The 16,266-nt window shown below is 39.0% G+C and overlaps 1 protein-coding gene across 1 annotated transcript in view; it reads right to left on the bottom strand.

The window, feature by feature from the left end:
* Window positions 1-15,670, bottom strand: part of eif3m (eukaryotic translation initiation factor 3, subunit M) — a 57,344-nt gene extending 41,674 nt beyond the window's left edge. Inside the window, exon 1 of the mRNA XM_039749651.1 lies at window positions 15,548-15,670. Within this exon, the coding sequence (XP_039605585.1) occupies window positions 15,548-15,589 (42 nt within the window). The 5' untranslated portion in view covers window positions 15,590-15,670. The remainder of the gene's footprint in view (window positions 1-15,547) is intronic.
* Between the last annotated feature and the right edge of the window lie 596 nt (window positions 15,671-16,266).

Below are 16,266 nucleotides of genomic sequence, written 5' to 3'. Positions count from 1 at the left end.
AAAACAAAAGATAAATCAGACGCTACTGGGCTCACTAGCAGTAGACTCATACAGCAAACCTTTTAAAATGTGAAGAAATTTCCTTAAGACTTCGCCTTAGCTAAAAGCAGAACTACTAAAATAATGGAAATGATTGCACTCGATGACCAACCTTTTTCCCTAGTTGAGAATGAGGGATTTCGTCGGCTACTACACCATTTAGATCCTTGTTACATTCTTCCAAGCCGGCGATACTTTGCAGATGTCACACTGCCTTCATAATATGATGTGACTGCTACACATATCCATAAGCTTTTAAGAAACAATGCCACCAGCATTAACTTCAATACAGGTATATGTAGCTCAGAGGTCAGCCCCATAAGCATGTGGAGTATAACTGCACACTGGACTGACGAAAATTCTGAGGCAAAAAAAGTGGTGTTGCATGCTAATGAGTTCTCCGGTGCTCATTATGCAACTTTCATCGCACAACCTTTCCATGTTAGAGAAGTGGAACATTTCAAAAACTAATGTGCATGTTGTGCTTCATGACAATGCTCGCAATATGGCAAAAGCTATGGAAGAAACTGGCATTAAAAGTTCAAGCTGCATGGTTCACATTTTGCAGCTTGATGTAAATGAAGACTTATTAAGCCAGAGAAGCATCTGTGACTGTGTTACCATTGGGAGGCGAATAGTTACTCATTTTAAGCACTCACAGCTTGCTGTTTTTGCGGCTGAGAGAAATACAAACAGTCCTTGGTACCGCCTCTGTCACAGTGCATCAGTGGGGACTTGTGGAAAACATGATTACTCTACTCGAACCATTCGAGCAACTTGTTAAAGACATAAGCGTGCATTAATCTACAATTGCGGATGTGATTCCGTCTGTTGAATTGCTTAACACTAGAATTACCAGAGTCTACAAAAACTCGTAGATCCGTCCCACCTTAAATTGCTTCATAAAACTGTTCACCTCTCCGCCAGCCTCCTTTGTCCTGTAAATGTGCCGATAAAAACAAACTGCAAGCAGCCAGCTATTCCATCCCCCCACCGACTTAGAATGTGCACAAACTTCTCCAGTAGAAATAATAGATTGTTATGTGGAACACATGCATTTCATGTGTGTTCCATTTCTACAGTAATCTTTGTAAACACAATGTTAAAACAGAAACTTTTTCATATTTTAGTAGTAAGTGTTACAAAATGTAGGCATAAAATATGTGAAGCCTGAAGGCCAAAGATCAAATAAACACTTTCATAAAAGGTTCAAGAATTTAACAGCTGCTTCTGTGGCGTAGTTGTAAGATCACTTAGCGCGCAGCAGACTTGCTGTACCTCAAGAGATCCGAGTTCGATTACCCGCTGGGGAGAAAATTTATTTATTTATTTTTAACCTTCACCGTTCTGCCTGCCTGAACTCCCTGTCTATCTATATAGTAATAACAGTAATTTTATTATTATATAGGAGCTTCCCTGTCTGCCTATCATATACTGCCTTTCCTTCCTATCTATCTATATATCTATCCCCTTAGCTGTTTTTTTTTATATATCTATTATACAGTGCCTTCCGTGTTTATTTATATATCTAGTGCCTTCTCTGACTGTCTGTCTGATTGCATATAGCGCTGAACTTACTGCTCTGTACTATACTGTCCTCTGCGTGTCCTGGAGTACAAAAGAAACACCACCATACAGCAACATGTGCAAACTGGCAAGATCGGTGAAAAAAACACCCGGTCACTGATTACAAACCGCAAAATGAATGAAAGAGACAATATATGTAAAAACATCATCGCACTAATGCAATATTATTTGAAAACAAACAGCGTCAGATCGGGTTTGAATATGCGCCAGATCCGACGCTGTTCGTTTTCAAATAATATTGCAGGTACTGTGTGTTGAAACTGCTGCACTGAATAAGCTGACGCCTTCTGTAACAGCGTCAGCGTGCATTCAAACCCTATTGGACGCTGTTCGTTTTCAAATAATATTGCATGTACAGTGATCCCTCTCTATATCGCGCTTCGACTTTCGCAGCTTCACTCCATCGTGGATTTTAAATGTAAACATATCTAAATATATATCATGGATTTTTCGCTGGTTCGCGGATTTCTGCGGACAATGGGTCTTTTAATTTATGGTACATGCTTCCTCAGTTTGTTTGCCCAGTTGATTTCATACAAGGGACACTATTGGCGGATGGCTTAGAAGCTACCCAATCAGAGCATGCATTACATATTAACTAAAACTCCTCAATGATATACGATATGCTTCCCGCGCGGTGCTTGATTGTTTGCTTTTCTATGTCTCTCTCACTCTCTCTGCCTGATGGAGTTGGTGTGAGCAGAGGGGCTGTTTGCACAGAGGCTGTTTGCTTAGAGGATACGGACGCTCCTCTAAAAAATGCTGCTTTATTGCGGTGCTTTGGCATACTTAAAAGCACGTATTGATTTTTTGATTGTTTGCTTTTCTTAGCGAGCGCTCTCTCTCTCTGAAATTCTCTGCTCCTGACGCGCGCACTCCTTTGAAAAGAACATATATTTGAATTCTTTTAATTGTGAGAAAGAACTGTCATCTCTGTCTTGTCATGGAGCACAGTTTAAACTTTTGACTAAAGGGTGTTATTTCATGTCTAGAGGACTCTAATAATGTTAACAGTGTGGGAGAGTTTATAAGGGCTTAAAATATATAAAAATAACCATACAAACATAAGGTTTCTACTTCACGGATTTTCATCTATCACGGGGGGTTCTGGAACGCAACCCCCACGATCGAGGAGGGATTACTGTACTGTACTATTTTAGAATAAAAACATACATTTGATTTCAGTCCGTCTGTAAGAGCCAGCGTAAATGCATGATAATTGTAAAGGTTAGCTTTTTTTTTTTTCTTTTAATTTAGTTCCATTCTCTCAGTCGCGTTCACGATCTCCCCCTCCCCATCTGACAATGCTGTTTTCACATAAAGACGTGCTATAGCTCAAATGTGATTTATTTGGAGACGCGCTATAGCTCGAATGTTATTTATATAGGGAAGAAAGTACAGTGTCAGGTGCTAAAACGTTTCTGTTTTAAAAATGTGTTTACACGGATTACTGTAGAAACAGAACACACGTGAAATGTGTGTATTTCAAATAATGATCTATTATTTTCACTCTAAAACTCCACTTCACTGCCAGATAATCAATCAAGGCTTGAGCTGAGAGAAGTTTGTGCACGTTCTAAGTTGGGGGATGGAACAGTCGGCTACTTGCAGTTTTCTTTATCAACACATTTAGATTACAAAAGACACTAGCGGAGAGGTGAGAACGGTTTTAAGAAGCGATTTAAAGTGGGACGGATCTACGAGTTTTTTCGTAGGCTCTGGCAATTCTAGTGTTAAACATCTGCTTAGCAAGTGGGCAAGACAGATTCCGGAGTTCAGACGGCGAAAACTACACTTTGAGAATGTCACAAAATGCTTCAGGCATTTTCTCCGAGCCTCTAAACTATTTATCTACTGTCCTCAATCCACGGTATAAGGATCAATTTTTTGACCAAGATACCAAAAAACAAGCTTAAGAAGCACTTGAGAAACAACTGGTTGAGATGTCAGCTGGTGAAGGAGATGCAGAGAGCAACAGCGAACCACACGAGAAAAATATTTGCACTCAGAGAGCTGTTGCTGCTGCATTGCTGGAGATGTATTCTTGAAGAAAATCCATATGTGGCTGCAAAACCACACTCAACTGTTGCCGAGGTAATAACAGAATCATAAAACTAACAATAATTATACTAATTAGGTTGACCAGACATCCAAAATGAAAGGAAAAAAAAAAAACAAAACATACACTGCAGCTTCCAAATATCCAATCAGTATCATCGTGCGATTGCTGGAAACTCACAATCGGCACAGAAAGGCAGTTTGCTGAGACCGTGCACAATTTGGAGCCAGTGCAGAGCATTCACAGGAATGGCAGCAGGCAGGTGTGAGTGCATTGATAGTGATAGTGATATTTGGAGGATGGCCTGGTGTCAAGAAGGGCAGCAAAAAGGCCACTTCTCTCCAAGAAAAACATCAGGGACAGACTGATATTCTACAAAGGTACAGGAACTGGATTGCGGTAAAGTAATTTTCTCCGATTAATCTCCTTTCCAATTGTTTGGGGCATCCGGAAAAAAGATTGTCCAGAGAAGAAAAGATGAGTGCTACCATCAGTCCTGTGTCATGCCAACAGTAAAGGATCCTGAGACCATTCATGTGTGGAGTTGATTCTCAGCCAAGGTAGTGAACTCACTCACAATTTTGCCCAAGAACACATCGATGAATAAAGAACCAAAACATACTCCGAGGGCAAATTCTCCCAAAAATCTAAAACCCACAAACAAAACTCCAGACAAACTCCAAGCATTGATTAGGCAAGAATGGGCTGGCATCAGTCAGAATTTGGCCCAGAAGTTGATTAACAGCATGCCAGGGCGAATTGCAGAGGTCTTGAAAAATAAGGGCCAACATTGCAAATATTGACTCTTTGTATAAACTTAATGTAACTGTCAATTAAAGTCTTTGAAACTTATGAAATGCTTGTAATTATACTTTGGCATACCATAGAAACATCTGACAAAAAAGATCTAAAAACACTGAAACAGCTTTGTGAAAACCAATACTTGTGTCATTCTCAAATCTTTTGGCCACAACTGCAAGTTTTAATGTAAACATTACTTTAAAACAAAATTACTCTGAAATATACAGCAGTCTCTCAATATTTCAAGGCACATCTCCGTTACAAAGTGTTTCATTGTAGAACAGCTTGTGCTACATCTCTTAAAAGTGCATCTACATCACACTTCATACAGATTGCCCTTTATATGACCCAAATCATTATATGTCAAGCTATTAATGCCACAAGTTTTTATTAATGGCGGCGGTTGGTACAGGCGGTTGTCCCGTTTTTCTTTACCACAAATCAGGCCAACCTAATATTGCTTTTATTATAATACTAGCAAAATACCCGCGCTTCACAGTGGCGAAGTACTGCCTTAAAATTTTTATTAAGAAGAAAATTAAACCTTTTTAAACTGAGGGAAAATATACCAATAATTATTTGTTAAGGATCTCTTTTTATACCACATTGTGAGTTCGGCCCTCTGGTTGTAATATGACCAAGCTGTTCGCTGAGCTTACTCTTGAGCATGCAACGTACAGTTGGCCATGTGAACAGTAATCTTGTTTCAAATCTCAGTTTGGGTTGCTGCTGTCATAATCGGTTTGAGTTTCATGGTTTGTTTCAATTACGACAGTATTTGTAGGACTTGTGTTGAAGAGACATTTGGCATCTGTTAAGCGTTGTAAGTATTACAACCGGTTTCATCGATAACTTTACATCCAGCTTTTGAGAGTTTAAACATTCATAAACATCAAAGTGTCCACTACTGAAATCATCACCTGTCAATCTAAGATGTTTAAGAGGCACTGCCGGTTGTCAAAAGGTGTAAAATATTTGGCCATTTCGGTACACTTGAAAGCAACAACCGAACAATTCACCGGCAGCCATCAACTCATATGCAGATACATAGGTGAAGGGCTTAAGCATTTCACTCTTCTAGTGCTCCTGTGTAAAATAATTATCTCCTGTACCGTCATCAGTCCACACCTCCGTGCAATATGTAACAAAGAGAATGGAAAAGGTAGGTGTCATCTCCAGGCATGGAAACCACTTGGTAAGTGACAGTTCTTTGATCGATGGTGATCACCTCAATAGACATGTTAATGGGGCTACGGTTGGAATGATAAAGGAAATGGGTACCTGAACAATGTAAACCAAGTCTAAAATACCTACACAATAACTATAATCGTAATAAATGAACAATAAAACAGCGTAGAAGCTGTGGATTAAATAAAAAGGCTGTAGTTATCAGCAGGGAGACGTGAATCCCGTGGACAAGCAAGGAAGGGAATGTAGAGACTGGAGCGACGGACGGCCTTATATAGGCAGGAAGCAAACAACGTGGGAGGCGTTGGGATGGGGGACCCAACGCCGCCTCACATGGTGACCGAGCTGCAGGCTATGGATGTATATATGTACCAGGGCTCTAGAGTGCAACCAATTTTGTCACACGTGCGACCTAATTTCTCAATGGTGCGACTAAAAAAAATCAAAGGTTGCACCGGTGCGACCAGCCGTTCGAGGGGGAAAAAAAACGAAACTCCGTGACTCTTAAAGTCTCCCTGTTGTTCAACAACAGACACACATTAGGCCCATATCGTGGTCTAAACCAATCAGAGATAGTGAAGGCCGGATCCCCCCCTCTGATTGGCCGTGGTCCAGATATTCCTGTACGTGTGTGTACGTTTGAAAGTGCATGTGATGCGGTCAGACAGAGAGAGGCGAGTAGCACATCAGGTAAACAGTGGATGTAGCCGCGGATTATGAGAGAAGATGAAAAGAACGATTGACAGCTTTTTCGTTAAGAATGTTAAGTTAGGGCCTGATCCGTCCGAAAATCATAACCAATGCTCTGACACGGAGCCATCAACCTCCCAAGTTATAGCAAGCCCTAGTCCGGAGACGGCATTAGATAATGAACCACATACAATCGAGTCCGAGCCCACTGGAATTAAAAGTGGTAAAGTGTATACATTTCAAAAAGAGAGGCTTGACCAGTTTCCCTGGCTAAGATACAGTAAAGCCGATAATATAACGCACTGTATTTACTGTAAAGAGTGTGGGAAGACCATGGCAGGCAGTAGTGCATTTGTGACTGGTTCTAATACATTTAGAATTGAAACGCTGAAAAAGCACAATGCATCTATAAAACACATTACATGCCGCGATAAATGCACTGCTCAAGTGTCCCTCTCCCCGCTGCCTTTCAGCGGCAGGCAGCAACAAACAGATCATCAGGCGAGGCCGAGATGATAATTAAGTTTAACGTTGCCTACAATATTGCAAAAGAAGAACTTCCCTTCACTAAATTCAAGTCCGAAAAAATTCTTATGAAGAAAAATGGCTTGAACGTAAACCCGACGTACAGCAATGATGTCGCATGCGCCCAATTTGTAGGAGTCATCGCAGATACATTGAAAAAAAAAGACGTCTGTGCAAATTGCGAACAGTGTGTACATGGCATTCCTGATAGACGGAGACACAGATATCGCCACAAAGGAATGCGTCATTGTGTACGGTCGTATCTTGCGGAGAGGAAGACCGGTGAATATACTTATTGGACACATTGAGGTCGAGCATGCTCATGCCCAAGTCTGGAAGATTTTGATGCTAGAGAAAGTGTGGCCAGCTGGTTTAGTCAAGGCCAAAGATCAAGAAGGCCAAACTACAGGAGTTGGCCATCCGAGGGGCATGTGACTGCAATGGAGGATAGTCCATAAGACATTGAGCAATGACATGTTCAGTTTGAAGCCCTTAAAACACTTAATTTAGATTTTCTTTTTAGTTAATTTATCTTGAGATTTTTTACGTTTAAATTTCAGCTCAGTAAAGCACTTTAAGCACCAACACTTTTTCAGTAAGTTACCTTTCTTGTAGAATTGTGCTTGCCTTCAAATGAAGAACTTTTTATTGACCAGATTGTTAGTTAATCATTTACAAGTCAATATTGCCTATATGGACAGTGATTAAAAAAAACAAAAAAAAAACCAAATAAATAAATAAAGTGAACTTGTAAAACTGTGGTGTTAAATGTGGTGCGGTTGAAAATTTGGGTGCACCTAACTTTTGTGCTGGTGCACCTAAGAAAAAAAGTTAGGCGCACCAGTGCAACCAGTGCAAAAAGTTAGTCTAGAGCCCTGTGAAAGTAAGTAGGATTCAGTTAGCGTTGGGAACCCGCGAACCAAATTTCTTGAAGATGGGCCCATAAGTAACAAAGACCGTTGAAAAGTTCAATATGGCGGCCGACAGTGACATCATACCACCAAAATAAGTACCAAATTTCAGCCTTCTACCTACACGGGAAGTTGGAGAATTAGTGACGTTGGAAAGTTCAATATGGCGGCTGACAGTGGCGTCATACCTCTGAAATAAGTACATACATTGGTTTTGGTTAGCGCAGGGAAGCCGCCTACCAAATTTCGTCAAGATGGGGCCATGAATAAGAAAGTTCAACATGGCAGACGTTCTTGACCGTTACGCTTAGAATTTCGAAATGAAACCTGCTTAACTTTTGTAAGTTAGCTCAAAGGAATGAGCCTGCCAAATTTCAGCCTTCTACCTACACGGGAAGTTGGAGAATTAGTGATGTTGGAAAGTTCAATATGGCGACGGACAGTGGCGTCATACCATCGAAATAAGTACGTACATCGGTTTCGGTTAGTGCAGGGAAGCCGCCTACCAAATTTCGTGAAGATGGGGCCATAAATAAAGTTCAACATGGCGGACATTGTCGACCATTATGACCGTTACGTGTAGTATTTCGAAATGAAACCTGCCCAGCTTTTGTAAGGAAGCTGTAAGGAATGAGTCTGCCAAATTTCAGCCTTCCACCCACACGGGAAGTTGGAGAATTAGTAGTGAGTGAGTCAGTGAGGGCTTTGCCTTTTATTAGTATAGATAGGTAAACGTTTGTAAATGTGTTTTGTTTTTTTTCAGCTGAATAACTATCTCAGCAAGCCCCCCATCTCTAGAAATAACTGCACCCTCCAATGCAGCCCATTTTCCAACCCTGGCCAAGGAAGCGATCAAATACCTATTGGCACCTTGTACTAGTGTAGACAGTGAATGCCTTTTTTCAGCGGTGTCAGATATACTGTAGTAAATGAAAAGAGAAACAGACTTGCTAGTGAAAAGGCAGAAATGCTTCTTTGTTAAGAAAAACCAACTATTTGTGCTTTCAAAGAAGCCAACTTATTAGTTACTGGCCTCATTGTCCCTTTTATTTTAGTTTTACTTAAAGCAATACATGTCTGATTATGGCACAAAGAATATGCATTCATTTTTTTGTTAATATACCCAATGCCATGCTGTGTAATGGCGTGGTGTCTTGATGTGCTTAAGTTACTCAGAATGTGTATATTAAGCAGATTTTTGTACATGACCTGGAGTATTTTTTTCTATAGAGACTGGCTATATCTTGCTCTTTATCCCCCCACAGAAAGTACTGGCTGCTTATATCTAGAGCAAAGAAGAGCGTAAAAGTCATCAAGTTAATAAAAAAAAAGTTCATCTCTGTTTCACACGCTACTGTTGTTTCTTTGATAAAGAATAATACATTTTCAGCATACAGTTGTGCTTGAAAGTTTGTGAACACTTTACAATTTTCTATATTTCTGCATAAATATGACCTAAAACATCATCAGAATTTCACTCAAGTCCTAAAAACAGATAAAGAGAAACCAGTTAAACAAATGAGACAAAAATATTATACTTGGTCATTTATTTATAGAGGAAAATTATCGAATATTACATATTTGTGAGTGGCAAAAGTATGTGAACCTCTAGGATTAGCAGTTAGTTTGAAGGTGAAATTCGAGTCAGGTGTTTTCAATCAATGGGATGACAATCAGGTGTGAGTGGGCACTCTGTGTTATTTAAAGAACAGGGCTCTATCAAAGACTGCTCTTCACAACACGTTTGTGACAGTGTATCATGGCATGAACAAAGGAGATTTTCGAGGACCTCAGAAAAAAAGAGTTGTTGATGCTCATCAGGCTGGAAAAGGTTACAAAACCATCTGAAGAATTTGGACTCCAACAATCCAGTCAGAAAGATTGTGTACAAATGGAGGAAATTCAAGACCATTGTTACCCTCCCCAGGAGTGGTCGACCAACAAAGATCGCTCCAAGAGCAAGGCGTGTTAATAGTCGGCGAGGTCACAGAGGACCCCAGGGTAACTTCTAAGCAACTGAAGTCCTCTCTCACATTGACTAATGTTCATGAGTCCAACATCAGGAGAACACTGAACAACAATGGTGTGCATGGCAGGGCTGCAAGGAGAAAGCCACTGCTCTCCCAAAAAAAAAAAATAAAAAAAAAAAAATTGTTGCTCGTCTGCAGTTTGCTAAAGATCACGTGGACAAACCTATTGGAAGAATGTTTTGTGGATGGATGAGACCAAAATAGAACTTTTTGGCTTAAATGAAAAGCGTTATGTTTGGAAAAAGGAAAACACTGTATTCCAGCATAAGAACCTTATCCCATCTGTGAAACATGGTGGTGGTAGTATCATGGTTTGGGCCTGTTTTGCTGTATCAGAGCCAGGATGGCTTGCCTTCATTGATGGAACAATGAATTCTGAATTATATTAGAGAATTCTTAAGGAAAATGTCAGAACATGTCCATGAACTGAATCTCAAGAGAAGGTGGGTCATGCAGCGAGACAACAACCCTAAGCACACAAGTCATTCCACCAAAGAATGGTCAAAGAAGAATAAAGTTAATGTTTTGGAATGGCCAAGTCAAAGTCCTGGCCTTAATTCAATTGAAATGTTGTGGAAGGACCTGAAGCGAGCAGTTAATGTGAGGAAACCCACCAACATCCTAGAGTTGAAGCTCTTCTGTATGGAGGAATGGGCTAAAATTCCTCCAAGCCGGTGTGTGCAGGAATGATCAAAAGTTACTGGAAACGTTTAGTTGCAGTTATTGCTGCAAAGGGGGGTCGCACCAGATACTGAAAGCAAAGGTTCACATACTTTTGCCACTCACAAATATGTAATATTTGATCATTTTCCTTAATAAATAAATGACCAAGTATAATATTTTTATCTCATTTGTTTAACTGGTTTCTCTTTATCTACTTTCAGGACTTGAGTGAAAATCTGATGATGTTTTAGGTCATATTTATGCAGAAATATGGAAAATTCTAAAGGGTTCACAAACTTTCAAGCGCCACTGTAACTAAAACATTCAAACCTTAAGTACATAAAAAAATATCGGTTATCGGTATTAGAAAAGATAGAGAAAAACATTGGTTATCGGTATCGTCCAGAATTTCCATATACAGTGGTGTGAAAAACTATTTGCCCCCTTCATGATTTCTTACTCTTTTGCATGTTTGTCACACAAAATGTTTCTGATCATCAAACACATTTAACCATTAGTCAAATATAACACAAGTAAACACAAAATGCAGTTTTAAATGATGGTTTTATTATTTAGGGAGAAAAAAATCCAAACCTACATGGCCCTGTGTGAAAAAGTAATTGCCCCCTGAACCTAATAACTGGTTGGGCCACCCTTAGCAGCAATAACTGCAATCAAGCGTTTGCGATAACTTGCAATGAGTCTTTTACAGTGCTCTGGAGGAATTTTGGCCCACTCATCTTTGCAGAATTGATGTAATTCAGCTTTATTTGAGGGTTTTCTAGCATGAAAGCATCTCAATTGGATTCAGGTCAGGACTTTGACTAGGCCACTCCAAAGTCTTCATTTTGTTTTTCTTCAGCCATTCAGAGGTGGATTTGCTGGTGTGTTTTGGGTCATTGTCCTGTTGCAGCACCAAGATCGCTTCACCTTGAGTTGACGAACAGATGGCCGGACATTCTCCTTCAGGATTTTTTGGCAGACAGTAGAATTCATGGTTCCATCTATCACAGCAAGCCTTCCAGGTCCTGAAGCAGCAAAACAACCCCAGACCATCACACTACCACCACCATATTTTACTGTTGGTATGATGTTCTTTTTCTGAAATGCTGTGTTCCTTTTACGCCAGATGTAACGGGACATTTGCCTTCCAAAAAGTTCAACTTTTGTCTCATCAGTCCACAAGGTATTTTCCCAAAAGTCTTGGCAATCATTGAGATGTTTCTTAGCAAAATTTAGACGAGCCCTAATGTTCTTTTTGCTTAACAGTGGTTTGCGTCTTGGAAATCTGCCATGCAGGCCGTTTTGCCAGTCTCTTTCTTATGGTGGAGTCGTGAACACTGACCTTAATTGAGGCAAAATCCTTAATTGGATTTTTTTTCTCCCTAAATAATAAAAACCATCATTTAAAAACGGCATTTTGTGTTTACTTGTGTTATATTTGACTAATGGTTAAATGTGTTTGATGATCAGAAACATTGTGTGTGACAAACATGCAAAAGAATAAGAAATCAGGAAGGGGGCAAATAGTTTTTCACAACACTGTAGGTGCACCACTAATAATAACTAAAAAACAGTCCGGTCAGGTCGCATGCGCTAATACAATGAATACACCACACAATGAAATACCTAGCAAACCCAGTTGGCAACCCCCCAGGCAGACATGTGGTCCCATCCCATCAGGGAAATGACTACCCATCTGCTGCAGCCAGGTGTTATGTGGTCATCCTCTTAGCCTGGTCCAGACCCTCAGGTCCTCAGCAATGAGAATCCTGTGAGCTGGATCATCCTCGGAGAATGTACCACAGGGCTGTAATTCTGTAACTGATGCTCCCTCACAATACAGGTAATGTGCCTCAGTCGGAACACCGTGAGAAACCGCTCATTCGACACAAAGTCAAACCAGTGGTACCCAAGGATTCTCTTAAGAAATATAATTATAAAGAAAGAGAAATATTTGACTGGAGTTAAGGATGCACACTCAATGAAATCTACATGACTACAAACAAAAAGGATAGCATAATTACCCAAATGGAAAATATTTTAACAGCATGGGTTAGTGATCAGACACAAAGATTAAACATGCCTGTTACCTTTACCACAATTTGTGCAAAAGCATTGTCCATTTCTGGATCGTTCATTAACAATAAAGATGATTGCAATGAAACTTTTGCTGCAAGCAGAGGATGGTTTGAGCGCTATAAGAAGAGAGCAGGGTGGTATACTGTAATATTAGGTTACTAGGTGAAGCAGCCAGTGCAGATAAAGCAGCAAAATCTTTTTTCCACAAAAATTGGAACAGATAATGGAAGGATAAAATTATATGCCCTCTCAAATCTTCAATGTGGATGAGACTGGATTATTTTGGGGAAAAAAATGCCATCAAGGAGCTATATTGCAAGAGAAAAATCGATGATGTCTGGATTTAAAGCTGCAAAACACTGCCTAACTTCTGGTGGCAATGCAAGTGGAGACTGCAAACTCAAGCCAGTGCTTGCTTATAGGTCAGAAAACCCAAGAGCTCCTTTATATATATATATATATATATATATATATAAAACTTTCCTGTCATATGGAAATCCAATAAAAAGGCTTGTGTCACTGCCTCACTTTTTGAAAATTGGTTTCCTCATTATTTCATCCCAGAGGTAAAACAATACCACGAGAGCAAAAAAAATCCCTTTCATATCCTTTTAATTCTGAATAATACACCCGGGCACCTACCTGTTCTGCAAAAATACCGTCCAAATGTAACAATTAACCAAACCAACTCCTCCATTACAACCTCATGCGTACAGCCTATGGACCAAGGTGTTCTTGCAACTTTTAAGGCATATTATTTGTACAAAATGTCTGAAACTCTCTTTAAAGCCACGGACACAGAAGGAGATCCTACACTTAAAAGAATTTTGGAAAAACTAAAGTTTTAGATGCCATCAATATACTGAAGCATTGCTTGGAACAGAATTTTGGAGACTCTATGCATGAAACAGAGGAAATTCTCAATTTCTGAACAGTTAAAAGTTGAAGCTTTTACATGTGACATAACATCTACTTGAAGCATACAATGGTCAGCTTACTAATGAAGAGTTACTCAAAATGGTAGCTTGTGAAAACATAAAGCAAGAGGAAGATGAAGAAGAAATGCCCTCATCCGACTAAGCTAAAAAGACTAGAATAGGCTTTTGAACATATTGGAAAAGCCAATAAAATTTCTAAGTCCAAGATTCAAGTGATGAGCAAATAGAAATGTCATGGCACATGTGAAAGATTATTTTGCTTGTTATCTGCACCCCATTTGCTGAAAATCAAAGTGACAATGTTTAATATTACAATTGTAGCAGTGTTTGTTTTTCTGTAGGATTTTTATTTTTTAATATGAGTTTAGTTTTCATGAAATTTTAATTCTAATTATACATGTGGTTCCTCTATTTATTTGGCAAAAAGTTATAACATTTTTTGGCTGGAACCAAAGTCATCATTTTTATAACAACTGTATGGAAAAATACCTCCGGAGTCTCAATTAACGAGTGATAATTTGGAACAAATTAGCTTGTACAGTCGATAACTTCCTGTGTTTCAAGGTCAGTGGACTGGAATCAACTGGTAAATATTACACATTTCTATTAAAATCGAGAATACTTAAGACTTTAAACATTTAAACACTTTAACAGTTCAAACTGACACAATTATTTTTGTTTATTATTAGACTAGAGAAAACGTTAATAATCCCATGGGAAAATTTATGAACTTCCACCTCATGAAGTAACTCATTACATTTTTTAGGTTAGTGCAGCTTATGCCAATTCAGACTTCTGTATTTTTATTCGGGTTTACTGTCTATTATTGGAGTTCAAAACTTTGTGTGTATTTCTTTCCAGTGTTGTATACTCCATGTTTTCCATTTTAAATTTCTGTGAAGAGCTCTGAGCATGAGATGGTTGCATAAATAAAATGTACTACTGTTTATAGTTATCATGTTTAAACATAATATTAAGAAGAAAAAAAGTATAATAAACTGGTACAAAGGATGTAACTAGTGTTAATTTTCATTACATTATATGCAGTGTTAATTACTCAAACGATTGGGAAACATCAATGTATATTTCATGGGAGAAAATCCAACATCCAAAATTATTTCCCACTCCACGAAAGATGCTGTCAAATGTAACACTGTCATTCTTCCTCACAATTTTAACTGTGACACCACGTGTGTCGCCGAAATGTTTCTGGTTTTAATTTTACAGTTCAGTCTGCATTCAAGTACTTAAAAACTTCACAATTCTGCAAGCTTTGCGCGATTGACCGAATTACGATCATATTATTAAATAAGGCAAGATAGATATTATAGTCACATGCACTTCTATATGGCCTCTACGAAACAATTCGTCTCCAATTCTGTGTGAAGGACTGACAAGGCGTATTCCGGCATTGGCAGCCTGGACTTGGAAGTCACGCTGCTCCTTTAACGGTAACTTGCAGGCGGCAATGACCGACTACTAACATATGTACGGTCAAAAACAAAAAATGTGTATTAAAAACTTAAGGTATTCAAAATGGGAAGACTTAAATTTACTACGTTGAAAACAGCAGACGCCACCTTGAACATTACATCACTAGCTTGACAAATGCAACTGTACAACGTAAAATTCAACACCTGAGAATATATTCTGATGCCAATAAAAAGACGACACTATTACCATTATGGTGAAATGTTTGTCGTACAGAATTTTACAGATCATCCCATATTACTATAATAATCGATGCATTTCATTGTATCGAAATTAAATTTTTAAACCATAAAATGTTTTCGCCAAATAATGTAGCGTTAAATGACAATTGCAGCAGCTTTGCAGACTTAAAATAAATAACTAACTGCAACGTGGAAATCAAATGATAAGCTTAAAAATAAGTAGGCCTCAAAGCAATCCCTATGGCTCCTTGTCTAAGACGTTGCTCTTGCACTCACTCAAAAATGTATACAAAAAATAAACATATACTGTATATATTTAGGGCAGGCTGCTCTTTCAACCTGCGGGTTATTATTTTTTTACCTGGTCCTCCTCGGTGATATCAATGAAAGCCGGCACACTCATGTTGTACCATATGGGATCGCGCACTCCGTTAGAAGACACGCCGCAGCGGAGCGCAGCTTACAGGAAAGAGAAAAGGCGACCCCGTGCGATTGGGAACAACTACTTCCGGGTAAATGCCTTAAAGGACTAGCTTTCGTGGTATCAAATTCATTAAACTCATGCAAAGAGAGTCAGGGGTTTTCGTTTTTAGCAGGATAATAATACCACCGTTGGCAATATGTTTTTCATTTTGTTAAGGCCTTCCTTTTATAAAGAAAATGTGTCACAGAAGAAAATTTGCTCTCACATTTCCACGACAGCTCGCTGACAACAACCAGTCTGCGCAGTTTTTGTGATGAAAACCGCCTGTGCAAGAACGCAAACACCTTGGCATATTACGAGATTGTGAGTGCGGAAGTTCTATCAAAACCAAAAAAAGTTAGTTGTATGACACTATCAGTTTAGTATAATCAACGTAATAAAGCTTATTACGCTTTCATTGTACACTGCCGATGTGTTGGTTTACTTAATGACGCACTTCTATATCTGCTGTGCGCTTTAATAGTTTGTTTCAAGGTTCTTAATTCTTAAGTTGATAAACTGTTCGAATTTTGTGTTTTATAAAGGTGACAATTTTCACAAACACTGTGTCACATTAAGAAAAACGTACATCAGCAATCAGAAATAAAAATTGTGTA

The sequence above is a fragment of the Polypterus senegalus genome, chromosome 1, assembly GCF_016835505.1.
Source record: "Polypterus senegalus isolate Bchr_013 chromosome 1, ASM1683550v1, whole genome shotgun sequence".
NCBI lineage: Eukaryota > Metazoa > Chordata > Cladistia > Polypteriformes > Polypteridae > Polypterus > Polypterus senegalus.
Note: the sequence above shows the minus strand (reverse complement) of the source record. Positions and strands in the feature narration are given on the sequence as shown.